This window comes from Aulonocara stuartgranti (assembly GCF_965226115.1).
Source record: "Aulonocara stuartgranti genome assembly, chromosome: 10".
In the NCBI taxonomy this organism is placed as follows: Eukaryota; Metazoa; Chordata; class Actinopteri; order Cichliformes; family Cichlidae; genus Aulonocara; species Aulonocara stuartgranti.
In genome coordinates this window covers 30,329,085-30,357,034 of record NC_138946.1, presented here as the reverse complement: position 1 = coordinate 30,357,034, position 27,950 = coordinate 30,329,085, and the positions used below count along the sequence as shown (strand labels likewise).

Here is a 27,950-nt window from a genome sequence, read left to right as displayed (position 1 = left end):
TTATTAAGATGGGATTCTCAACAGGCTTTATTTCATGATGGTCTCAGTTACATAAAAACAGATTTGATTCACCAAAATATAGACTGCTAAAGCTTCTGTTTTTGATTGTGCTGAAGGACTTGCATAAATCAGATTTAGACCTGATTTTGCAGCAGAGCAGCTTTACAGAACGACTACAGATGAAATGCATCAGGTCCGGTGAGACCGGGTGTATGAGAAATTCTAAAAAAAAGAAAAAAAAAAAAGAAAAAAAAGCGAGCTGCTGTTGAGTTCCAAATGAATTCCAAAAAGAAGCATAAACGACAAAGTCCAAAAGAGAATCGTAAATGAATCTAAAGCACAGGGAAACACATGGGGAATGAAAACAGACACTCTCAGTAATATTTAAATCCTTCTACTCACAGTAGTCTTCAGTAGTCATGTGTATCAGGTCACCAACCACATCTGAGAGCACTTCACTCTCAGACTTGTGCTTCTCAGGGTATGTAAAAGTAGAATGGGAGGCCTTCAGCTTTCAGGTCCCTCTTCTGTGGAACCAGCTCCCAGTTTACATCCAGGAGACGGACACCCTCTCTGCTTTTAAGATTAGGTTTAAAACTTTCCTTTTTGATTATAGGCTGTCACGGTCTGCGGTGGGTGGTGCCGAGTGTGGGAGTGTGAGGTTCCAGGTGCAGACACAGACGAGGAGACATTACCGAACTTGAAACGAAAAGCGAGCCTTTATTTGGGCTGATTAACGTGGCAAACAACAGAAAGCACTGAGGCAAAACTAAACTAGAAGCTGAACTGGGAAAACTAAGAACTGACACTTAACTCAGACAGCAGGGAAGGCTAAGACAGGGTGACAATGATGCACATGACGGAGGCAACTGTGAACAGGACTGTGCTGGAACAACAAGGAACTATGAAACGTATATACGTAAGTAACATGGACATGAGCAGCACAGAGTCCTGAAACCTGGCGTAACATGGGGGAAGTTGAACAGACAACGTGGCAACGAACAAAGGAAGACTGAGGACTTAAATACACACATGAGGTGATCAGGGGAAGTGGAGACACATGAGAACACAGCTGACTAGAAGGAAACATAATGACAATACAGGGGAGAGTAACACTAACTACAATGAACAAAGAACACCATACTCTTTCAAAATAAAACAGGAAACACAGAGACATAGACATGGAGATAGAACATGAACTTAACCTAACCAGAGACATGAAACATGACAGGTAGACACACGGACCAGGGAGGGATGACAAAAGGGACTAAGAAACCAAGGACTAAACTGCAAACTAGAAAACAACTAGATGCGTTAAACTACACATGTGGATACAAAAATATGCATTAGAACTTAAACCCTGGGCCTCATGGCCCAGTACTGTGACATAGGCAATAGGCCGCTGGGGGCTTCCCATGATGCACTTTCTTTTCCAATTATTATGTGTTTATTCACACTATGCATTTAATCATTATCATTAATTATTATTCATCTCTGGCTCTCCTGCACAGTGTATCCTTTGTCATGCCCCCCATCCACCAGTCATTATGGAAAATCCACTCTGGAGACTAACTGAAACTAAACTGAAACCAAAAAATCAAAATGAAATAATTTGTTTTTCAAAAATAAAATATAAAACTATAATAGCTCTGGTAGATAAACAGAGATGACAGAGTGATACACAACCTTGACACAGAAAGCCACAAGGAAAAGGCTAAGAAAATAACACGAGACTTAGCAGAATACAGCAAATGAAACAGTGAACTAAGATATAAAGGGGCATGATCAACAAGTATAAACGTATATAGCTGAGATCAAATAGAACATCTATATAATAACATAAATGAATCCAAAGTCCACAAACCAAAAACCCAGGACCCCGGCAGAATGGGGCAGTATCAGGTTGGAAGTTGACAGTGAAAAGTATAGACTGAGGAAAGTGAACAAAGGTCATAGACAATATACTTGATAAACCATGAACGGCAGTATGAATAGGATGCATTACTCCAAAAATAATGAGTAATGTTTTATTTCTGGATCTTTGGAATATACTTTTTAGTTTAGTTTGAGAATGATGTGCTAAAGAAAGAAAAAAGTAGAGACTTCTAATCAAACACAGCATTTTCATGGCTAGCTGAATACCATCAGCAACATAGATGTGTTCATGCTGGGTCATGCCATGGCAGAGCTAACAGAAGTGAAAACTTGAAACTTTTGATATTTTGTGGTATCATAATGAACCGAGTTTATACATGCAGTCTTGATGAAATTAAAATTCAATTCAATTTTTATTTATACAGCGCCAAACCACAACAACAGTCACCTCAAGGTGCTTTATGTTGTAAGGAAGACCCTACAATAATACATACAGAGAAAAACCCAACAATCATATGACCCCATATGAGCAGCACTTTGGCAACAGTGGGAAGGAAAAACTCCCTTTTAACAGGAAGAAACCTCTGGGAGAACCAGGCTCAGGGAGGGGCGGGGCCATCTGCTGTTGGGGTGATCAACACATAGTGAGTGAGAAAGGTGACTGAAGGAGAAATACTCAATGCATCATGGGAATTCCCCAGCAACCTACACCGATTGCAGCATAACTAAGGGAGGATTCAACGTCACCTGATCCACCGCTAACTCTATGAGGCAGATTCATGCCCATATAAATACCTGAATAAATTCCAAAATGAGTAATAAGTATATCAAAGTATCTATATGGTGGTTCCTGCTAAAGTACAGTGTATACACACATACACATACACAGTGGATTTTTTAAATGATTGGAAACTTGCTGCCTCAGTTATAAACTTGGTTGTCTAAATTTGTCCTCCAAGCACACAGGATGCTTTTGTTTGCAGTTTGTTAGCTTTCATTAGTTCTTACACAAGCAAGCTTGTAGAAACAACAGAGAGCAAAGGACAGCCGCAGATAAGAAGAAGATTTACGCTACTGACCTTCTAGTATGTACTGACCTTCTACCACACCCCCAGACTCCCCTCCATCCTCCCATCCTTCCCTTCTTTCTCTCCTCCTCTACTATAAATCACCTCACTCATTCATTAGGTCAGTGTCAGCGCTGTAACGCCCACTGAGCCTGAAGGAAGAGGGGCCGGCTGCCCGAGAGCACAGAACCACCGACCGAAAGAGGAAGGATTAAAAGAAAGGGGATGGCGTCGTTAAAAGCCACATTCCCATCTTCCACAATACAACACACCAATTTCCATGTTAATTTGCTTTGTGACAGCAGAGATGGATGTTAGTGACTGGCTGGTTGATGGGATGCAGCAATAGAAGAGTTCAAATGAAGCTATTAAGGAGGCTGCTAGTTCACTGAAAGTAGGACATGTGTGTTGTTTGTATATGTGAGGGAATATTCAACATTTAGGGGAAGTTGCAAAATGATCAATATTTCACCCCCATGTATTTTTTAATCGTATAACTGTTTAGAAGCCTAATATTCACAGTCCTACTGTACCAGACAAAAGCAAACGACAGACAAAACACCAAGAAATGGGAAATGGCACAAAAGAAAGAAAAAGAATGAAAGCTGTGAGCTATTTTTCACATGACATTATGGAAATATGAGGGTTTTAGAGGACGCAGCAAGTAAATATGAAAACGTGGATGCATGTGTTGTTGTTGTACTGTACAGCAGCTTTGAAAGTGAGGACATGTCCTATATGGAAAAGAAATAGAAAAAACTTATAAAAGACTTGCATCAGATGTGGCCTACTTCATATAGTGAATCATATAAGGCTTATATGATTTACTCATGAAAGTGGCCACTTTCATATATTGTTTTAGTAAGTATCCAAAACATACAAGTTTACTTATATCTGTTTTCACTCTTGTATGCTTTTCATACAAGTTTCACACAAGACAGATACAAACTTTATACGATTTATATATATCTTTTCCATATGAGGTGTCAGCGAGGGTACTCACAAAGATAGAAACGTGTGCGTGTGTGCACGAGTGTAGCGGTGTGACTGACAGAGCAATCTTGAAACACACCACCCATATGGCTGCCATTGATTTCCAGTTAATTGAATGATTACCACTTTAGCATGCACCACCACAGCCAACCTCTGCTGTCAATCAGCACGAATGCGTCGCTGCCACCTGAGCTGCTGTCTGTGCAACAGCGAGAGCAGGTTTACATCTCACACGTGCAAACGCTGTAGCTGGTGTGTGTTGCCCCAGGCACATGCTTCTTATGAAAGCAACTTATCAAATCAATATGCGGTGAGTGTGCTGTATGATTCGAAAATGTACTTTTGGGGGATTACTGTGCTAGTATTATCGCTATGCCTATTTTCTCCTTACGTTAGGTTCCATTTGTGTTGTGTGTACATTCTCTTTTACTGTGCTGTTTTTTATGACTGTAAATGAATCAATAAAGCTCCACTGTATTGTTTAAGCTCTCGGTCCTGTAACTGGATCCAAATGTGGCTATGGATTCAAACTGAGGATTTAGACATAATCTGGTAATACAAATACGTGTGACACAAATGGTAGTGTCATATCCCACGATGCTTGATAGGCAGCTGAAGTAAAACAATTAGAAATCCAGCAAATAATACTCTGCCTGTGTCTACACGTCTGGTCTTAGAATGGTAATTATCCATTTGTTAAAATAAAATAACAGACTACAGGGAAGGGATACTGTAAATCTACATGTGTGTGTGTGTGTGTGTGTGTGTGTGTGTGTGTGTGTGTGTGGTTACAGGCCATGTGTAATATGGGTCATTGGTTTGCTGACATGCTATATAAAGCTGGTATTTTGACATGGGCCAAAATCTGTGATGCACAAATCCCAAAGGCGGTGTGCCTGTGTGTGTGTGAATGTGAGCTAATAAGACAAGAAAACATACAGTAGGCTTTGATTCATTACTATGTAAGTACTGTGTGGTCTGTTCTACCAGGAAATGTGTGCCTGCACCGCTCAGTGGAGCTGGGGGCTTCATGTAGAAAACATATGGTCTTTAGAGAGGGAGACAGATGAAGGATAATCCCTTTGGCAGTCTAGCACACACACACACACACACACACACACACACACACACACACACACACACACACACACACACACACACACATATAATCTAGTCCTGCATATGTGTGCTTTGTGAGTTTAACACCGTTTAAAGCTTGGTCCTCGAAGGTCTGCTTTTTGTCTTAATTACTTGTTTTTTCCGCCTGCTTTAGCTTGCTGCTCTGCTGCACTTTATCTGACAGTAAATCAAGCAGGCTGACATGAGAAGAGCTCCAGCTTCTTCCTTTTAGATTTTAGGATGGAACTAAAGAGCCTTCCCCATTCTTTGCATAAAGGAAACACTATAAATGACCCCTGTGCCTCATGCCCCACACGTTTTTCTTCATACTCCACACATTAATTCTGTTCCCGACGCACTTGCTACTGTGCAGCTTAGAAATGGAACAGACAACAAAACGGCTCTTAGCGTTCTGCGGTCCCAGTTTGATTTGACCGGGTCAACACAGATACAGGCGCGGGTTACATTTGAAGAAGCAAATAAAAGGAGCACGCTGTGATTTGTGGCTCTATTGGCTCATCCAGAACTCAAAAGTCGTTGAGGAAATCCGATTCCTCGTCAACTAAGCTGAACTTTGACTGAAACATCAAGTCAAAATGCTGCAACATAATCTCCACAATCTCCAGGGAGACACCACAGGAAGAGTGTGGGAGAGTTAAAAATTACACTCTTCCTGTTCCCGTCTAAACACAGACATATTAAGCTTTAATTATTCTCTCCAGTGGCTTTGTAATTAGAAGCCAATATCAGGTAGAGCAGCATTATTGGTTACTCAAGCCAAACAGATGAGTTCTATACATCACCCTTCCTGCTCTGCACAGCTATGAAGAACAGCAGGAGGTCAATTAAAAATCCAGCCCACAGGCCAAAGAGGGGCAGTCTGAAGTTAGCCAACTCACACTCAGGCTGCTCAAATTTCTGATGACTAAGAACCAATACACGGAGTCGTCATATGACTGAGAACATGCACACAGCAAGACTTTTAGTGTTTGTAATGTGTCTGTGAACAGGAATCAATGAGGGAAGCCATAAACAGAATCAATAATGGTACTGGTATTAATACAATTTCATCAATATACTATTTAAAGAGCATATGAAGATCATTTTAGCTTGATTTGTTACTACTAGTGTCAAAGGAAAAGCAGCTTCAGTGAAATATTGTTGAGTAGAAAAATGATTTTATTTCACAACTTATTCTTGTGGCTTTCAATCAATAAAATTACTTTATTCCAAACTATAAAACCATCTGCAATGTAATGTGAACAAAATAAAATTCAAAATACAAGTACATTTCTGCTAGAATTAGTGAAATACCTGCATATATAAAAGGATAAACTATGCACGCAGCATTTTCATTTCAAATACTTCAAATCTTACTACAGTTCCAGGTATTTGGTGATAAAAGGTTAACTCGCTTAATTACTTTAACTTTTTTTCCTAGTTCTGTACCTACAGCTTATTGCAAACAGGGTTTATAAAAACAACAATAAACTCAGGACATGCAGTGTCTTGGATTTCTTTAAATAATATTTGCTTAATATGCCGCATTTATATATATAGATATATATACACATGTTTGATCAGTGAGTGAAATCCTCTGTGTCATACGACTTCAGCACCAAATAAAATGTCCTGCAAAAAATACAGACATGTGCTGAGAGGGAACCTCCAGCACAGGATCTCTGCCTAATGACTGTTTTCTGACCATCTAGCATCCTGCCTTTGCATCTCTCTGGCCTTTTGCTGGGTGAGAATATCCTGAGGGAAGTATCTCATTATTGTTTCTCTAATGAGCGGAAAGGATGTAGAGAAGGAAAAAAGAGAACTTCTTCGACTCTGTGGAAGTCATTTCAAGGATGCTACCCTGAGATAAGTGGGGAGAAGTATTTAAAAAAAGAGAGGCATGCATCTGCCTGCGAAGGTGTCCCAAACATATACAGTATGAGCTATATGAAACCAGATCAGACAGAAACAAAAATAAAAACCTGAATAAACGCAACCGCGTAACTGTTACCAACATTTCTGAGAACGTGAATGGATCAGTGTCTGTCCCTTGGTCTTGGGAGGTGTATCTGCAGCTCTTAAACTTCAGCTGTGGTAGTTCAGTCACCATTGTAGCAGAGTCCCTAACTGTTGAAGGGTCTGGTGTTTCTGTCAGGATAGTGTTCTGAGTACTGGGCCTCCATTTCCTCCATCCAGGCCATGCTCCAGTCCCAAGCAGAAACAGGCTCCAGTTCGCCGAATGAGTCGCCTTCTGCATGGAAAGATGGGTACAAGGCGCTGAGGGGGGAGGCAGGCGGAGAGAAATCTAAACACAGGAGAGGACAACATGTTGACATTTCAATATCAAGCATGTGTCTGTGTGTGCGCGTGTGAAACTTTATTTGCCTTTGGAGAAGCAAGAGTAAACATTTCGAGCCCTCTGAGGAGCACCTTTCATGATGATTCTCAGGGGTGAAATGAACATTTCGAAGCTTCTTTGAAGCAGCAGTTTGTCCCTGAAAATAAAACTTTTCTAATTTGTTTGAGGGTCTGAAGCAAACCGAGCCAATTCACACCAACCGCTTTGTGCAGTCCAGTGGTAGCAACAAATTTCAAAGAGCTCCGAGCTCACGTCCAGAAACAAAACACAAAAACGACGCTGAAGCCTTGAAGCTATACAGGCTCTGCCAATTAATGTGAGAGTGTGAAAGTGCACCAATCTGTGACAAGCCTCTTCCTGCTGTTTTCTTAGGATTAATCCACACTGTACCCTTCAAGCTAGGTCTCAGATAAGTACACTGAACCTGTGTGTGCACTTAACTGCACAGACTTTTTTTTTATTGGTAACTGTAAAGCAAAACATTTTAAATGTTACTGAAAACACAACTGATAGGATGTCCTGAACACCCAGAAAATTTCACTTGACATACAATAAAATGAACCCATGACCTGATTCCATCATTGCACAAATGTTAAAAACGGGTACGGTTTGGCTGCATGTGATCCACAGCTTTGTACTCAAAGTAACTCAGAGTAACTGCGAGGGAACATAATCAGCTGCAGAGAAGCCACTTCAAGAGTTTTCATACTGTGTGATAGAGTGAAAATCATGCAAGGCAGAACGTTGCCAAAAGTGAGTGTAGTGAGTGGAATAAAGCTGCACGGACCCCGAGGGAGGGCAGGGTGACTGATGAGTTGACAAAGAGGGAAGTAGATGACTCATCTGGAGGTTCAATCTGTTGAAAGGTCCCTAAGTAATTGCCTGGTGCCACTAGATATTAGACTGAATGAGTTTTTGTCTTTGCACAGGGGGCACGTGGACCAAAGCAGAAAGTCTGCTCAGACACGTTTCTGCACACAGTGAGACATCAGAAATATACGAAGAAGGCCAGAGAGGCCAAGCTACTTCCACAAAGCATTTTCACAACATTGTAACCCTCCATACCAACTTAGGGCTGCTCTTCCTTACCATTGAGCATCTTTCATAGATGAAAGGCCCCATCTAGTGGGGGAAAGTGGTAAGTACAACAGCGTTAGTGGTTTTGCACTTGTTTGTTTTCATCCATTCCAATAGAGACTAAAAGCAGCAGCTCACAGCTTTGTTTATGTCACATGAAAAATCAGTGATTCTGCACATGGAACCTGAACTTTTGCGCTATGAGACAACAGCACATCAGCTGGCAACTACACTTTATCATTTCAAAGTTCAAATTGTTTTTTTAGTAACTGAATCATTTGATCTTTGTTTATTTATCATTCATAAATAAATAATAATGCTCCAAAGGATAGAGCAGTTCATGAGGAGCCACTGGTAGGAATGAACTAAACCAAACCAACTTGTCAGTGTATTGAGACACTGCTCTGTATAAGTTCTGTGTGCTACAGGGCTCCATTGTGCCTCAGGAGGTACACTTGACCTTCTATTATTTTGAAGGTCTGTAGTTTGATCCCCTGTTTTCTCGAGTCCACATGCTAAAATGAGACACACACTTGTTAGAGTGTGTGCGTCTAATAATTAGCAAAAGTTTATGGCATAGACTAAAGTGCTAAATGAATGAATGAACTAAAAAGTACGACATAAACATGAGTCTGTTTATCCTTTAGTAAAAACTATAAGCCACAGTTTATGCTGACTTAGGTATTTCTCCTTCTTACGTATCTTTTGTCCTGATACTATAAAAACTTAAACGAATCCTTCGGAAAGCAGCCTCCAAATTGTTTTCTTAAAATATAAACTTTTTAAAAACAAATGTTTTTGTGAGTAAATGAGTTTAAAACACAGACAAAATATAGATGGGTGACAACACTGAACACACTGATGGTTCAGGACTACAAGTTGTTGAAAGTAGCAGATTAAAAAACAACTCCACAGGATCACTTGTGGGAGTTCTGTAGTTTTTTAAATAGTATTTTTACTAGTATTTTATAACTTAACCCCACCCACTAAGTGCCGTGGGGTTAGGTTAGCTGGTCATTCAAAAAAGCTCACATAACTGTGCGTAGTTAAATCTCATTCATTTCCACCATCATCTCATGAAAACGGATGTTTTTATACATTTTTTTGCCACAACTGATTTTCCTATTTCAAAAGTGACATTTCTGCTGTTTACCTGACAAAGAGGCTCCGCTCATGCTCTCCGCTGCCATGGCCAGGAGATGAGCAAAGTTAGCACTGTCATTAGTGTAGCAGCTGTCCACGGAGCTGATGAGGCTGGTTCGGGCACTGGACAGGTTGCTGTCCATGACTGAGCTGATCGTGTTCCACAGAGAGCTGTCCCATTCGCTGTAGCAGGAGGAAGGCGAGCTCTGACGGCAGGCATGACGGAGACTATTTAATGGAGGTTCGGGCTCAGTGAAGGCGTCGTGCACCTGAGCAGAGCGAGTCGGCCCGCAGATGTAATTCAGCGTCGAGGCAAAATGACGGGACAGGGAAGGACGCTGCTCTGGCAGGGCACTGCTGACACAAAGGAGCAGAATGGTCAGCTACAGTAACTGTGCATGCATCTGTATGTAGGCTGCATACAGGAGAAACTAAGCCGATACGCAGAATAATATCATGGAATAGTCATTATAGTGTTCACCTTTGCTCAGTGCTGACTGTAAATGGATTCATTATGGCTTTACCTGCATCTCTCTGGTTTAGGAGTGAGCTCCAGGTACTCAGCAGCTTCCTGTGCTGTCAGCATGCTGCCCTGTTCATCACTCTGTGACACAGAAGATAATGCAGTGCACAGGTGGCTGTAGGATGGGCAGATGTTCTTGTTGCTGGGTCCCAGTTGTCCATGGGGGCCTGATGCAGGACACACTGACTGAAGAGAGCCCATGTCCATTGTTAGCTTTGTGGAACGACTAGAGCTGAGGGAGACGCAAACAGACTGTAAGACTTGTGTCTTTTTTTTTTTTCTGTCAAACAACCTTTAGAAATACAGGAAACCACTGTATACATCACACTGTATAAATGGTATCACTGATTTTTATGCTTTCTTCTCACATTTTGTTAAACATAACAAGCTTAACAAAATATATCATGTAAGACTTAATGTACGATTTTATTGAGGTTAGAAGTGCTCGTAGCTGCAATTCATTGTCACAGGAAGTTTTTTTTTTACATAAAATATATTTATGAAAATGTGAAATTAGATAGCTAAGTTAATAAAGTGAACCACCACTTGTTCATAAAAATTGTTGTTGCTGTCTTTATCTCCTTTATTTAATCAATTCGCAAACATATATATAAAGTGAGGTTTGCTACATAACAGAACTACAGTATATAAGAGTTCAGTTGTCCTGCTGAGGTCAGACACAAACACTATTCATGCCAATAAGCTTATTCTTAGCTGTCTTTATCTTTGTACCTTTCTATACATAAAAGTCTACCAACTACATAAAGAAAAGAATAACCATTCAAATATGATAAAAGAAAAAAAACTTCAGAGCTTTGACTTTTCTGCTCTGTATAGTAATTAGGTTCTACACAGGAATGGTAAATGGTAAATGGCCTGTATTTGTATAGCCCTCTACTTAGTCCCTAAGGACCCCAAAGCGCTTTACACTACATTCAGTCATTCACCCATTCACACACACATTCACACAGTGACTTGTAGGAAGTGACTTGTAACAGAGTGCTAAACAGAGAGCACAAGAAGTCAGTGACAAGAAAAGACCACCACGTTAAACTATTCCATGTTTCAAAGCGAGTACCTAGTACAAGGGCAAAAACAACCTGGTATGTCTGTGATATAGTGTAATGCTTTGTAAGCAAGTACAGAGAATATAAAAGATTTGTTTAACATGCAGCTGAACATTGATCTGTGCGTTTGACTTCTGCAAATTAAAAAAACAAAACAAATATTTGACTCTATTCAACAATTTAGTGAATTTCTTCCTAATTATGAAATATTGAGTTAATCCTTTAATATGTGACACGATGTCAAAGAAGCCTTTAACTAACAAAATAAATCAGTTCATCCTCATTTATGTCCATGCAAACCAATATCTGAAACAACTCCCTGAGGTCCTTCAATACTAGACTAATACAGAATAGACTACTACAAAAATAAACAAGTAGTTGAACTGATCAAAATGTTCTGCATCAGGCAGCTTAATTACTGGAAGTACTGGGATCAGTAACAACCACAATTATAAATATACAAGGTGTCATAAATTAATGACAACTTTACTGGTTACACTTCCAAACTAGCAGTCTTCTTGTGTCCTGTGTTTTAAACTCAGTGTTACACATATCTGCAAATAGGATCCTTATCATTGTTCTCCTTAAGTGTTTCCACTAAAGTGGGCACTTTCTGGGACAGAAACATACTCAAAGCACCGAAGTCTAAGTCATCGCTGGCCATTAATGGATGGCTAAAAAAATAGAAGATACATGGCAGGAAGCAGGAAAACTTTGCTAGATTTTTTAACATTTCTTCTGGTTATTTGCATAAAACAACTGAAACATTGCATAGAAAGAAATATTAAAATACACACTACTGTAATGCTTTGCAACCAGAGGGGCAGGACATATCCAGGAGGTATGAGAGAAGGTGGGAGGATTTGTACTGTTGTAGGATATTTACAATATAAAGTGAATTGAGGACATTGTTGTTGTCGTCTGGTGCTATGTAAATAAAACTGAACTGAATTTCAGTCTTTCATTCTGGACTAGCTAGCTAACATTTTCAGAGGGCTCAAAGTTCCCACTGTGACAAAACTAAAGCATACTACTGTCCAACTGAGTGAACCACAATCACATCTATTTAACAATTTCAGAGTTTGAACAGTGTGTCCCAAACTGACTTGAGGGTCATATTAAGGTTAATCTCACATCGCTGTCACAGTGACAGCTAGTGTCTGCTACAGATTAGTAAATACATTCTGTTTTTATCAGTGGAATTGGAGAGGTTACAAAAACAGAGGTTTTACTGTTGAAGAGTTTACTGTTACTCTTCAAAAGTACCTGAACAAACAAACTCACAGCCTTAGAGTTAAAGGTAGTCTGCATTCTAGCTGCACTATAGGAAGGAAATATCCTGTATTATATAGATAATGTACTACCTTTATGCCAACTAAACTATCCTAAAGACTGACGTATACACTGGTTTTTATAGGGTTATCTGAAAACCTGCATTGTCAAGTCTAATTTTTCAGTTGCTGATGAGGAGTCAGAAACAACTAAATCTGTTTTTTTTTCATTATTCCCCTTCTACACAACACCTGCATTTCCCAGAACAACATCTCCATTCAACCCTCTAACACCCAGTCTGAGTGTTTATCTCACCCTCCATCTGAGGTGAGGCTTTGCGTGTCAGTGGCGTCCTCGGTGGGTACTGGGGGAGGGGGCAGCAACATGTTCATAAGATGTAGTGATGCTGAGTAATGCAGCAGACGAGGACAACCCACAGGTTTACCACTGTCTGGATGTCCACCTGGATACACCATAGCAAACCATAGCAAAGTATAATTATCCAATAATTCCTTTTATTCCAGATTCTATAAGCATATTTTTACATTTCGGGACTACAAAAAAGTTTGATCTGTGTACAAAATGTTTTTTACACTTCCACGAGGTTTGTGGACAATAATGATTTAATTACACAGATTGAAAGTACCGTGCTGGAGAGCTGGTATGTGACTATGTCCCTGGGTTCTTGTTGAAAGTATAGGGACACTGCTCACTGCATGCAGCTCTGTGGAGAAAACCAATTGGCCAATTCACGTTACTCAAGAAAGAAAGAAATTAACACTGCATTTCCAGATATCCACTGCTCCATATCTACCTTGCTTGCTGTGGTTCTTTTCCCATGATTCCCTTAGCACACCCATCTTGGGCTGGGGTCGTATGGCCTGTTTCCATGGCAGAGCCTCCCTGCTGATGATGGGTGAGGGCTTGCTGGCAGGATGAGTAAATATCTGGATAGTTTCGGCTCCTTCTTTGTGGGGCAAACCATGAGACATTTTAGTGACACGTCCCGGACTGTTGAAGGTCTTAAGACCACTGCCCATGAGGTCCACGTAAAAGGTGCCGTAGACACCGCAGCTATCGGTCACAATGGGAACGGTCGACTCCAGGCAGCTGCTGTCCTTCTTGGATGAGACTGGGAGGCCTAAGAAAACAGAGAGATTTATAAGAACACAAGTAGAACAAAAGGCTGCATCCCAAATTGCAAAATACTGCATGGGTTTAAAAGGTTTCTATGTTTCACGCATTGGGCCACAAAGTCAAGCTCGGCAGTAATCCCAGAAATGAGTTGAACAAACACAGCTGTCAAATCTTATATACGACGAACTATCTGAGCGGCTTTAGCCTGCACACAGATGCCTAAGAATCTTACAGATGTAGCACCTTCAAGCTGTTCTACAACCATCACTTCTTTTCAGGCTTTGTCTTTCTAATCACTGTAGTAGCTGTGGCCATTAAGGCCTGTTCTGTTCTACTCTGGGTCTTGCTGCTGCTTTCCCTTCTTGCAGCTTCATGTGGCACAGCCATAAGGTGGTTAGCAGTGTCACTTCCTGGTTTGAACCTCAACTGGAGTTTGCAACTCTGTGGAGTTTGCATGGTCTCCCTGTGCCTCTAGGTATCCTGGCTTCCTCCTATAGTGAAAAGGCATGCATACTGGGTTAACTGGATATTCTAAAATGACTGTGGATGTGAGGAAGCTAAAGATGGTCAATAAAAGAAGCTCTGCATAAATGTGTCTGTTCATCTCAAACAGTGCTGTCATAAAGCTCCTCCCATGTTTGGATCCAGTCTTTACATTACTGCCATCTTGTGGCTACATTTAGGTATTGTCACTGAAAGCTGTGCTTATGCTCACTGGAAACTGAGCACAAAGTATACCGGCTCAGCTATCACTGCTCTGGAATCAGCTAGGATCTCCACTTTGTATGAAAACGCAGTTTGCATTAGCCAGTAAACATGCTTTGGTGATTCAGCATCAGAACAGTTTCAAATTAACATCCAATTAAATGTCTGCCCACCTGCTGTGCCAACACTCCACAGTCATTTTCATTAATATTTGGGTTCCCCGCATAGATATTGACAGTTTACCATGTCACACACGCCTCAAACCTTTTTTATTCATCTGATCTGTTGTTATTAATACATCTGGTCCTCAAAGGACAGCCATAATACAAACATATGCATTAAAAAAAGGTGATGCTGAACATTAAACAGAATATAAAGTACTTAAAATGAGCTCAATATTAAACATATCCAGGATTAATAGTAATTCTTTTAACACCGATGGAGTGTTTACAGTGAAAATAGAATATCAATCATATATATTTCATTTTTGTTTGAGCAATTTGTATATGTTAAAGCCATTTCTTATATTTTGTAAACTGTGTAATATATATTGTATTATTTAATTAGTTCAGTCTGTTACTGTTATTGTCTTGAAGCAAATGTAGCCAAATAATTTCCTCAGGGATTCATAAAGTATTCTGATTCTAAACTGCCTTTCTGTACCACAGTCACCACACGCCTCTCGTGTACATACAATGTTACACACAGTGTAATGTCTATGTGAGAATAGCACATGTTGTAGTCCAGTAAGTTCAATCCAGCAGCACAATTTCAGACAATGTCCTAACCTAATTCTCCAGATTGTTTTACATGACGTCTGAAAACAGCTTATGTAGCATCATCAGAATCATTGGTTGATTTTTTTCGTTTCCTCAACTGTAAGCAAAAAATCTTTGGTGGATTTTAAGAGGTCACCACGAACCCAAACAAGTAAATCTAGTCGGGTCTGCTGTAGGACAGCAGTTTGGGAGAAAGAAGTCATCATCAGTCTACTGTTTTGCAGTCCATACTCACTGGTGCTTCGGATTCCTGGGTGATGCTGACCTTGGGCCCATAGGTCATGGTACTTTTGACTCAAAGAAGGTCTCCAGCCTCCGGGGATCCACGGTGAATCTGGAGCTGCCATCCTGGAGAGAAACCAAATCAAACCAAAATGAACTCGCTGGAACCAAACGTCAAATATTAGAGACGTTTTTATGCTGTAGCATAGATTCATTATCTCCATATAATATTTATAAGAATCTCACTTTGTGTTCTCTACCATGGATACCGTGGAATTCTTGTTAACAAATGGCTTTTTGCTTTTGAATAGTACAAAACACTCTGACAGTAGAGGGGAAGATGAAGCATGTTCGATCCCCGTCTGCTCCAGTCTGCATGCAAGCTACTAACCCCGAGCTGCTTCATATGAATACGTGTGAATGTTTGGTAGGAGAAGTGCTTGTGCGAGTTATGTAAAGCGCCGTAAGTGCTCAGAGTAGAAAAGCGTTATATAAGAAGCAGTGGTGCTCTAGTATTTACCTAACCATAGTCATGTCAGAGGCTGGCACATCCCGAGTTTGAATAAGAAGGCAGCAGTACTGCAAACCATGCAATGATGGAAGCAAGAGAAAAAAATGAAGGTAACTTGGAACAATTTTGAACTTTTTTTAGAGTGAATGCAGCCATCTACGAAGCGCCTTGAGGCGACTTTTGTTGTGATTTGGCGCTATATAAATAAAATTGAATTGAATTGAATTGAGGGGTTGGTGAGTTTATTTTCTACTAAAAGTTGTAACACCATTTGGTGGTTTCTGTTCAATATTTTGTGATGCTCGTGTTTCGAAGGGTTAGGTCACTCAGTAATTCCTGTGTAAAGTATTGAGTCAGTAAAAGGAGTCGTTCCCTTTAAAGCTCACACAGATAGATTTAGGAAAGTACTGGTTGGAGGAAAAGCAAAGAGGACTGGTTCTTACGTAGTGCTTTTCACTAACATTCACAGATGAACGCATTACAGAGAGTTCAGTATCCTGTCCAAAAATGCTTAGTCATTAAGTTAAGGATCTGACCATCAACCTTCCAATAGGCAGAAGACCTGCTCTACCTTGTACCTACACTACACCCCCCCCCTCCCCCCACACACTTTTCCAGGTGAATACTTTTAGGTGGTGAAAACAGATTTTGCTTCTGTTCCGCCTACTGCTTACTTCCTGTGCTTCTTCAACGCGCCATCAACTAAAAGCAGGTGTTTTTTTGTCTGTAAACAAACATCTAAGAGAATGAATGTAATACATTTAACCAGCTGTCTTACCAACACTTTAAAAGCTGACTTGCTGACTATAATTCAAAGTGGTTTGTATACATTCAAGACACTACTTGAATGAATGTAAAGCTGATTCATCCACACTTGGTTTTAGTGGTTTGAATGTATTCCTGTCACTTTATTGTCGCAACAGAATCGAATATGCGTCTTCTTTTCATTTTACCTGTGTTTTATAATGAGATCTTCACCGGCTAGTCTTCGCAAACCTAAAAATAAAGGAAGATATAGTATCAACAAAATATGCATATTATTGTTTATCACAAAGCCTTTGTGGGTGTATTGGAGGTTCAGCTTTTTCTTTTTACTATGGTGAACATTAAAGCCTTAAACTCATACCTTTAGCCTTGCCAGGTCTTGGTATCAGCTGACCGGTCCTGCTGTGGTGTCTGAAGAGACAGATCGCTGCACCCATCAGAACACACCACAAGACGGCGCCGATGCTGCCGAGCAACACAGGGTCCTGAAGAAAGGCCAGGACCGGGGACAAACGCCGCCTCTGGCTATCTGCCTCGGGTAGTCCACCTAACTGTGAGTCTGAGCAGCAGAATGGAAGCACATTATGAATGAATACAACCCAGTCTGAGAACACACGCTGGTCTTTATCTGTCCTGATACAGAAATAAAAAGTTGACAGCTGTATTGCTCACTGATGACAAATCCATGAGGGTCACTCAGCATTCCTACTCCAGCCCCATTGACTGCTGCTATGGTGACCCAGTACTGCTTCCCTTGTTTGAGGCTAGAGATATGAAGGCTCAGTTGGCTACTATCCACAGTCCAGTTTTGGTACTGCTGCTCTTCGGGCTCCACACACCACACCTGAAGAAAGTTTGCATCTTTAAGAGTGAGATTGAAGCTTGTATCCACCCCAAACATGATCAAAATCATTTGTGTGGATAAAGCTTTAATCACTAAACAATTCATCAGCTGCTCCACATGGACATACCAGTAACTGAGACTCCAGTTATAACAGAATAAAACATTCCTACTAAGAACCATGTGCTCTTCTTTATTAAATATTTAATATGTCTACAATACAACACATTTCTTCCATCACAAAGTTTGCCTCAGAATCTTAGTGCACAGTGATTGGTTAATCTGTTTCTTGTTCCACTTGCTGATTAATTCTTCCATATATTTGTATGCAGGACTGTTTGTATCCCATGTTTCCCTCTTAAAATGACTCCAGCATGATTCATTACAATCTGTAAGGATTTATGTTTCCCTGAGGGTTTCAACAGTCTGCTGAGCAGATAACTGTGTCGTGCAGTCCTACTGTAATTACCTGGTATCCCTGTAAGATCCCATTGTGGGTTACAGGAGGAGGAGGCTCCCAGCTCAGATGGATGGTGTTATTCTGCTCATGATTGACTGTTACTGACACAGCCCGAGGAGAGGCACTGGGCACTGTAAACAGAGCACTTATTATTACCAGCAAAACACAATGAATATTCTCACATCACAAAGATAAAGTAAAAACCTTTGTCACCTGTCTCAGAAACTCTCAGGTGCCGGGTGTTGCTCTCCCTCCCATATAAGCCGCTGCCATAAGGCCGAACTTTGAAATCATACTTGTAGCCTCTCTTTAGGGGGCCCACCTGAGCCTGGAAGCTGGGGAATGTCACCTTCTCTGCTGCCCAGTCTGAGCTGGCAGTGAGCAGAGAGCGATACAGAACCTCAAAGCCATCAAGGTAATGCGGCTGCGCTGGGAGTGACTGGAGCTGGTCAGGGAGAAAATACAATGTGGATCGTGTACGTGTCATACTCCTGCATTCTTTCTGACACGTGGTGCAACAGCTTTCCCTTACCTTCCACTGTAAGAAGGACATGTTAGAATCAGGGGCCATGACGGTGACGTTCTCCAGAATCACACGCAGGGATGACAGCTCTTTGTGGAGGTCTTTCTGCTCAGTGTTGGCAGCCTCTGGAAACACAAGTGGTTTATTCAAACCCATTGCATTAACCACAGATGATTGCAGCAGTGTGTGAGGACCTCTCTGTTGCTGGCCAGATTGTGCAGTGAAAATTCACTAGCCAACGTTAACCTAGAGCATACTTGTTTCATGAATTCATTCACACAGCAAGAATCTACCGCTGACATAGAACTGCAAGGTTTCTTTGAACACAAACATGTTCCTAAAGACTCTAAACTTACATTACAGATTCATAAAGTCTTTCCACTGATACTTCAAATCCCTCAATTGCTAACCAAAGGATAAACATCATTCTTCACCCTCATTTGGTGCAATGATGATGGTAGGGAGATTGCTAAACCCTCACAGCTGTTCAGATGGACGGAGATTTTGCAGTTATGAAGACCATAACATATGATTCACATGGTTCCCTCTCTGTTATTTTTCATTAACTGCTCAAATCTATGAGTAAACATTTTAACATCATGTGCATTGGACAGTGCAAAGATAAGGATTTTTTTATGGAGAGGTGTTTAAGAAAGGTGTATGAGATGAATAAATATCTTCAACTGTGGCATGCATAAGCACTTTAGTATCTGCAAGTGAGCATATTATAATGTCTGAAGCTGAACTAAGGTATTTTTTGCATCATATTTTTGCATATACAATTGTGGTAAGTTATTTTTCAGTTAGACAACAGATACTCGATGACAGAAAACACAGTTGATTGTCATGGACAACTCCAACACGAGTTTCAAAAACTGCTTCAACTCATTCAAATGCAAATGCATGCAGCAAAGCACGCCCACAGCTTATAAGATCTTACTCCAGAATGAGCAGCTGTGCTTAACATTTCTGCTATTCTTCAGCTTTTTACTGACCAAATCAGCTAATTTATGAAAAACACCTCTGCCTTTGCATCCTGTATATAATGTCACTTTGTTTTAATAAAAAACCTACAGCACGTTCTGGGAAATTACTGTTCTCTCCTTCATGTGCAGACCTTTGCACAAAGACGAACAATAATCTAATCACAAACCTACTTCCCAAGTGTGGACTTACTACAATCGCGTCTAAATTACAGAATTCAGAAGACTACAACTAAAGTCGTAGACACCACATGATGAAATGAATTAGTTTCAGCATATCAAATCATAACAATCATTTCTAAACTGTGGCTCTGACTGCTGTAAAACAGAAATGTCACTGTGTGAAGGAAGCACTCATTTCCTACACTTAGAGTAATCGTAGGAAAACATTCTGATGGCCCACACTGAAGCAGAGTGTTTTTAACATTCATCGAGTGATTGTAAAACACATGACACCAGATATATTTTAACAGCATTATCATGTAACCTCACCTTCAACTAGTAGCTGTGCACTGGCAGTGACCACACCCACATCATTGAGAGCAGTGCAGGTGTACTTCCCGGCATCCAGGGCTGTCACATAATGGATCTGGAGAGTCTGGTCTGGGTTTACGATGTACCTGTGTAAAGTAAAGTAAAGTGTAAAGTGTGCATGTTAGTCCCCGTAGGGAAATAGTTCCTCTGCATTTAACCCATTCACCCAGTGAAGCAGTGGGCAGCCACCAATGCAGCGCCCGGGGAGCAGTGTGCAGGAACGGTACCTTGCTCAGGGGTACCTCAGGGTAGCCGTTCAGTGGAGTCGAACCACCGACCTTCCGATCATGGGGCCACCACTCTACCTACTGAGCTATCCCTGCCAAATCCATGTGCACACATGGATTTGAAATTTCACATCCCCCTCATCTCGTCTAAAAGAATCAACATTTAGACATAGCATAGATTCAACTGATTTCATTTACAAGCCTCCATATAACTTAACAGCTTGATGTAGACAAAGATTAAGAATAATTTGGACTTTTGAATTTGAAAAACAAAGACTGCTCTGAAGCGCAGTGCTTTTTGGTGTTTTGTGTCTGTTTTACATAAAATGTTAACACTTAAAATCGCCACAGTCTGCAATATTTCCACACCCATAAAGCATAAATGAATATTAGCCAGTGACCATGTGAAAGGGTTCTATATTACCTGCCATTGGGCAGTGGTCCCTGCTCTCTGCTCCAGACCACAGCAGGTGGAGGGTCACCTTTAGCTTGGCAGTAAAACTGGGCAGACTCTCCCGCTCTTACTGATACGTTTTCTGGCTTCAGCACCAGTACGGGCTTGGCTGCAGTACAACAGAAGAGAAACTCAAAATTATGCTTTGCATGTATCAAAGTGTTTTGTTTGCAGAAGGAAAACTTGCATAGGGTAATATTGCTTTGGAATCCTGACATTGCATTGGAAACTAGCGATGCTAACACAGTGATAAGTTGTTTTCAGTTCCTGTCTCACCCAGCACAGAGAGCCGAGCTGCCCTGCTCTCCCTCTCCCCCACAGTGTTGATGGCCGCACACACGTAAGCACCAGAGTGACTTTTCTCTGCAGGACCGATGATAAGCTTCCCATTCAGCTTCTGCAGCGGAAGCACAATGCAGACAGGATGTGGAAATCGCACAGGATCTATACATATATGTACACTTCAAACTGGTGACTTGAGACCATAAACTCATTAGTAGAGGTCACACAACAAAACAGCCAGAAGATTTTCCATCAGACTTCTTTGTGGAACCAGAAGTAACTCCCTGCTGGAAATGTAAAAGCATGCACTTTTTAGACCTCAAAGCTAAATTGATTTGTACTGACCTTCTTTCACAGGCAAACCTCTGCAAATGCATTTATCGAGAATTTATAATCTGACTTTTTTCCAGTTTTTTTAATACAATGGTGATTTTTAGTGAATGAATTCAATCCAGTACTATGCTCTTATCAATGCAAACAGTGTTACCTTAAGAACTATGCATTTACCTCCTGCTGCTGCTGTTATGTTAATCTGACAGCGATGTCTGCACCTGCATCTACAAGGCTGATTTCAGTGCCAGTATTCCTCATCTGATCCGTTTCTACCCTCTAGAGCGTTACTGTCAAACGAATGTAATATTGTTGTCAATTTGATGAGAATTCCTCCAAGAGCTGGCTGCTGTGTTGCTGTTTGTTGGTTTAGCCGACATGACAAATTTCACACTGATACTGGATTGTTTTGACATTCACCTATTTGGATCCAGCTTTTTCCTACCATAGAAACTGCCCTGAAAGAGGTCCTGCAGGGTCATTAAAAGGGTTGGAACATGCACAAAGGTGTGGATGCTAAAGGTCAGAGTGCAAGTTCTTAAGAGGAAACATCATGTGACAGTGCCCGATGCATTTGTTAATAGTTGTGAAGTTCCATTTCAAACAGTTGTAAGAATCTATTTTACACAGGTTATATAGCTGTAATAGATTTATTAGGGGCAGACAGCTCACAGTGTAATGATGATCAGCACTGCTGATGGGCAGCCCATCCTTCTTCCAGACAACATTAGGTTCCGGATGTCCCACTGGGGGGCTGCAGGTTAAAACAGCCATTTCCCCCTCTGCCACTTCCACATCAGTAGGCTGCATACTGAACTCCTCCTTCAACACTGCAAAATCAGAGAGTTCAGGTTAAGCTTACCTGAGACCTATATCTTTGAATACACTGAGAGATAAACTGTCTGCATGAGATAAAATGTCTATTTCTGCACTTGTCCAACCCTCAGCCCAGAGGGTTGGACAAGTGACATTTCCTCATATTCAACCACAGAACAGCCTTGACTCACTCGCATGTAAGAAAGATATGCAACAAGCATGCAGTGTATTTTCTCTCAGTTTGAGCTTGTGAATGTGTCGGAAACCTTTATGAGAGGCATTCCTCTCTGTACTGCAACTTTTCCAGCAAGACAAATTCATGTGTCTCACTGCTCCCATCAACTCCAATTCATATTTTCTGTGGGCTTTACTCATCATTACTGAACCTTTTTTCCCAAGTAAAATAACCAGACATCTACCATAAATGGCCATCCTCTGAATGGGGAAATATCCTCTTCATTCTTATTGCTTTTTACTTTTTAAGAAAATTTGTTTGATCTCAACATTTTTAACATTTTCTCATTAACACATTTTATTTTTTAATTTATTTTGAATACATTTTTATTTAAACAGAAATCATATTAGTCTGTTTATTTAATCAGACAGTTGACCCACATGACATTTTGCAATTTTAGACGCCAGAATATGAAGGATATTATCTATTATATTAATCATATCATTATATATTATATCTATTCTATGAACATAGTGAAAAGCTATACAAACATAGAAGGTTTTATAAAATAAACTCCAAAAAGGAATACATTATTTTAACTACAAATAATGCATTAATGAACATTCATGAACAACCATCAATCTGACTGTGATATAAAGGCTGATGAGTCAGACCTACCATGTGAGACTGGAGTAAGATGAATAGGTAACAGGGTGGCTTAGGGAGTGATATTGAGCCAGGTGGTTTGAAATGTTGGGAGTTCTGGTCCTCATACTGTAGGGACTGTTGTTGTGAAGTAGTGCTGTATAAATCCAGCTGAGCTGAATTTACCTGAAGTGAACTGAATTAAATCAACAGCTCACTGGGACACTGTTTGACTCCAGCAAACACTGACACTGTCTCTCTGTGACTGTAACCACGCACGTCTTCATCACCTCTCTGTACGAGTGTCTGTGTGATGTCTTTATTGCCCCACCTCTGTTTTCTGATTAGGGTTTCATCTATTGTCTTTTTTAGAGAAAAACAAATTATAAGCGCATCTAGAAATTATTTTTAAGATGCATGCATCCAGCCAAACACTTGTCTGTACTCGGGCGAGACTTGAGAATGGATGCTTAAAAAGCATTCCGATGTTCAAAGACCCAGAATTCTCCTGTGGAAATAAGGCTGATGTGCTTGGAAGAAATTCTACTGTCAATTAAGTGCTTTAGCAACTGAGAATATCAAATATCTCAGCTGCTAAAGCACTTCATTACTGATTACTATTTTTGCTAAAAATGGAGTTGGAAATAAGTCTAGAGACAAACCAGAACAGGAGACAGGAAATGTGTTTTGATTGGTTCAGTAATGAAACTATGTGAAAAATATAGACATAAACCCCCTAGATCAAATTAATTTTACACATACTGCCCAAAAGTGGGCCAGACCTGTGAAAATCTCATTTCTTGCAGTGTGAAGCAGTTTGTCTGCACATTTAGTCCCTGACATATCTCAATATAAGAAGGAAACAAAAGTGCAATTTCAACAGCGTCTCTTACTATGCCGTTTTTCTACGTGATAAAGAAATGATGCTGTAGTAAATGAAGTAATGAAGTAAACTCTGTCAGCATGACTGTTGGGCTTGAATTGTATGAAATAAATGCGTAACATTAGAGAAGTTTAGTTAATTTCCTTAATTCAAAGAACATTTCCTATTTTATTTATTTATTTATGTCTTTAACTGGATACATTGTAAAAAACAGACACTGATAAAGTAGAGACTGAAACAAAAGGAACTAATTGCTTATCTGTTACTTCATTACTCTAATGTGAATGACTGTGTGCGAGGTGCTTATCAGTAGTAAAATCCTGAAATTACGAGTAAAGTAAGGGATTACTATTGCAAAAAAAGTAATTAGATTACAGTTACTTTCCCGTAAGCATGCTGTGTTAATGCGTTACTAAACCGTGATTTTGCTTGTGAGAGTGTCTCATAGCAATGATGTAGGCGCGTGCGACGTTCATGGTAACAGACATTTGCAGATCAACAATGGATAATATATAGAGTGGGGGAGAGTATGACCAGCACACAGCGTTTAAAGCGTGGAAGTACTGACCTTACTTTGAGTTTGATTTTGAAAAAAGTGACAAAAACATTAGCGTCTGCTGTACAGTGCGTGGGAAGAAAACTTATTTTTACAGCAAAAAAACCCTTAAACTTCTGAGCAAGTACCAAGCACGCTGCCACGGGAATGTGAAATAGAAAATAGAAGAGAAACCCCCGGATCCCCCCACTGACATGACCGCTGCGGCACTGGGCAAACCTCCACCTGCTCCACTCCTGCTAAACAGGTGAAAATAGATTTACGAACGACAGGACTCAGTGCCAAGTCTTTGATTTTATTTATTTTCTGCTGTGTTTTACTTGCATCTATTTGAAAGAGTGAGTGTAAACACAAAACATTTTTTTTAATATGCTGGACTGTGCAGAAAATAGGTTCAAATGTTAAATGAATTTCTTCAAGTCAAAGACTGTTGCATATAATTACATTTTTGCTTGATGCAATGTGCATAAAGTTAAAGGATTAAAACTAATAACACAAGTTTTAAAAAGAGACTTTTTCATTTGATTACATTTTATATGATGGAAAATGAAAGGTGTATTGTTTTATTACCTATTGAAGTTGTGTATCATGTTTTTTAAAAGTAACTAAGTAACTAATTACTTTTGAAAATTAGTAATCAGTATCAACTGGATTACTTTTTTGGAGAAGTAATCAGTTTACTTTTTTCAAGTAACTTGACCAACACTGGTCATGAACATTTGAACTCTGTGCCTCTGGGAGGCCGATGTTCCCACAGAAGAAAACATGATTGGACCTTAAAACAGACTGCTTATAAAGAACAAGTTTGTTTCTGAGTGTGCAAAAAATTTGACACCAGTTTTTATACTTTGAGTGGTTATTTTTTATTATTACTCTCAGTTTTTTTGCAGTATTTGTATATTTGAACATTCAGTGTCATTTTGGTTTTCATTTAACTTTATGTTGCTTTTAATTCAGTGTTTCTATGTTGTGTGGTGTCTTGTAATGCACTTCATAGGTCTTGTATTTTAAATGTATTATATAAATTATTAAGGTTGTTACTACTCATGTTTAAGGCAAACAACTATTGATACGTTGTAAAAATATAAAATAAATACGAAATATGACTACAGTGTAGTTGCACTACGATATGATTATTTAAGGACTACATCTTTGCATGATTCATACATACACGCAGACACCAGATGTTCTTGCAGACCCTCATTTATCTATAAGGCCAACCACCCTTTAAGCCAACTTTCTTCTGATTGGTTACCTCGTGCACATCATGTTTCTGTGGAGCCTTGTATATGAAAAGACTAATCTAATCAAAGTGTTTTAGTTGTCAGTTAGACAGACAGTTCTTTTTATGCCTGTAGGGAAATATTTTCTGTGGTACAGCAGGTCCTATGAGTAGCCACACATGTCCCAGTCTCACCTGCGATAAACAGCGATGCATTACGGCTGGTGTCCTTCCCCGCACTGTTCCTAGCCACACAGGTATAGACACCCTCATGCGACTGCCCCTGTCTTCCCCCTTCCACGCTCAGAAAGAAGAGGCTCCCGTCTGAAAGGATCATCGGCTGCAGCTGGCCATCTCTCTTTGCGGTCTCTAGCAGCTGATTGTTGCGTAGCCACTCAATAGTTGGCTTCGGGCTTCCGTCAGCGCGACAGGAGAGGGTGGCAGGATTGCCAACTTTCACCACCACATCAGAGGGGTGGTGGACAATGCGGGGAGGTCTCTCTTCTGCTCGAACCTTGGAACCTGAGGAGGATAAAGAGAGAATTGGTTAAGCAATGCTGCTCATGTTAGCTTTGATTTCCTGAGTTTGTTTCTGTGTGTTTCACAACAGGAGATTTGGTGTAAATTACAGCACTTTTCTCTGTAAGAAGCAAACCTCAGCCCTACACATCGCCACCCCTGAGTTCCAGCCACTAGCAAAACCCACAACAAACAAACGTATGCTCTGCTACCAACAAACAATGTGTATTTGCAGCCAGTTGCAATGGAATGCCATTGTTTGAGCTTCCCATGGGACTGGATACCCAAAGACGGTGCACAGATGGTGATCAGCTTCCTGACAGGAGCGGAAGTCAGAGGTTCTCAGGAACATCCAGGCCAACAAAAGCTGACGGGAACTTCCTCATCAACGGGACATCCGCCACAGAACAAAAGACCATCTTCAAGAGACACTTAACACTCACTTTTGAAAACTTAAAATGTGGGAAGAAACAAAGTCCTACAAGTGTGTTAAATTACATCATTAGGTTAGCAAGGTTTGGGAAGGCAAGTTACAGCACAGACGCTGCTTCTTATTTAATTTATACTATGAAAAACACATGCTTTCAATGTAATTTATACCAGCTGTGTTTAAAGAAAATAATCAGGAAAACAGGAAACTGAATTCACATCTAAACTGAATATTATCTTAATCTGACCCAACATTTTGGGAGTCTGAAATGGGAAAGGACAATCAACAAAACAGCTCTTGTCCCTCTTGAGCTGTTCTTTCATTTACTATAGGCGGAAATGCCTTCCCATTACAGCTAACAATAAGCTGTCCAACCTCATTGTCACTGTGTCCTTTCACATTCAGAGCAAAGGCAGGATGCAGTCAAAATACCAGCATGTCGTGGTCAAAACACTCTCAGGACATTTCTAAAATGCTTTATTCTTGGGAGGTAGGTGGTAATCAGGACGCTCCTGAACGTCACCAACATTTCCATTCAAACAAGCTGCACAAGCTGGGTAACAAATTATGAATTCATAAACTGTTAGAGGTTTACCCAAAGATCAGCTGGCAACAGATTCATTATAATTGTAACTATATTTAAAAAAACAAATCCATTCAGCTCATGCAGCAGAAGCACAATGCAGACAGGATGTGGAAATTACACAACATCCATGCATATATGTACACTTCAAACTGGTGAGTAACTTGAGACCATAAACTCATCAGGAGAGGTCACACAACAAATCGGCCGAAAGATCATTTTACACTTCTTTGTGGAACTGGTCTGTGAGGTCTCGTTAGTGACTTTGACACATTAATTGTCTTACAGTTTTTTACAGTTTATCTGTGCATTGGTGAAGCTGCTAGAATTAAAGCAAGTGGAACCCTGAACACAGACCCTGCAGCAGTATTACAAACATCCCCCTCAAAACTCTACGTTAGGTCTTTTTAGATTTTTCATTTCATGTCAAGGATTCAAAGTAACACATTACAGTTAAAAGGCATGCTCATCTTTTCTAACACAGGTTGTTTAGTTGACAGGAAGAGTTCCAACAGTACTTACCGAGGAGGAGAACTCCAAACACGGGTAGAAATATGTTCTCCAAATAACCTCTGCTCATCATTCTGAGCAGCCAAGTCAACAACCAGGATACTTTCCTCTGATATTAAATTTAAAGCTAACCTGTTACGTAGCATTTACGCCTCATTTTCACAAAATTGCCATTTGAGGGTTTTTTTTTTTGTTGTTTTTTGTTGTTTGTTTTAAAGTTACCGCAACTATATATATATATATATCTTAAACTTAATTACTGCTCTATAACGATTACTCCCTCGCAGTCCCAACTCCACACAGCTGGGAGGTGCAGTGAAATTTAGCTTCCTGATGGAATGGTTTTCAAAATAAAACCAC

The 27,950-nt window shown here is 40.2% G+C and overlaps 1 protein-coding gene across 2 annotated transcripts; it reads right to left on the bottom strand.

Annotated features, from left to right (window-relative positions):
- Nucleotides 1-696: 696 nt before the first annotated feature.
- On the bottom strand, nucleotides 697-27,950 carry robo4 (roundabout, axon guidance receptor, homolog 4). 2 transcript variants are annotated; one of them, XM_082549195.1, is made up of 19 exons: nucleotides 27,603-27,950; nucleotides 25,744-26,070; nucleotides 21,924-22,081; nucleotides 20,916-21,036; nucleotides 20,610-20,748; nucleotides 19,917-20,044; nucleotides 18,451-18,566; nucleotides 18,132-18,363; nucleotides 17,928-18,049; nucleotides 17,290-17,461; nucleotides 16,979-17,176; nucleotides 16,806-16,848; nucleotides 15,355-15,467; nucleotides 13,313-13,639; nucleotides 13,145-13,222; nucleotides 12,814-12,961; nucleotides 10,161-10,391; nucleotides 9,647-9,990; nucleotides 697-7,308 (listed from the first exon to the last, which is right to left on the bottom strand). In XM_082549195.1, exons 1-19 carry the CDS (start codon nucleotides 27,661-27,663, stop codon nucleotides 7,181-7,183), a joined length of 3,186 nt encoding a protein of 1,061 aa, XP_082405321.1. In that variant the 5' UTR covers nucleotides 27,664-27,950; the 3' UTR covers nucleotides 697-7,180. The 2 variants fall into 2 exon arrangements, with proteins under 2 accessions (XP_082405321.1, XP_082405320.1); XM_082549194.1 differs by having other exon boundaries at nucleotides 697-7,362; nucleotides 27,603-27,949.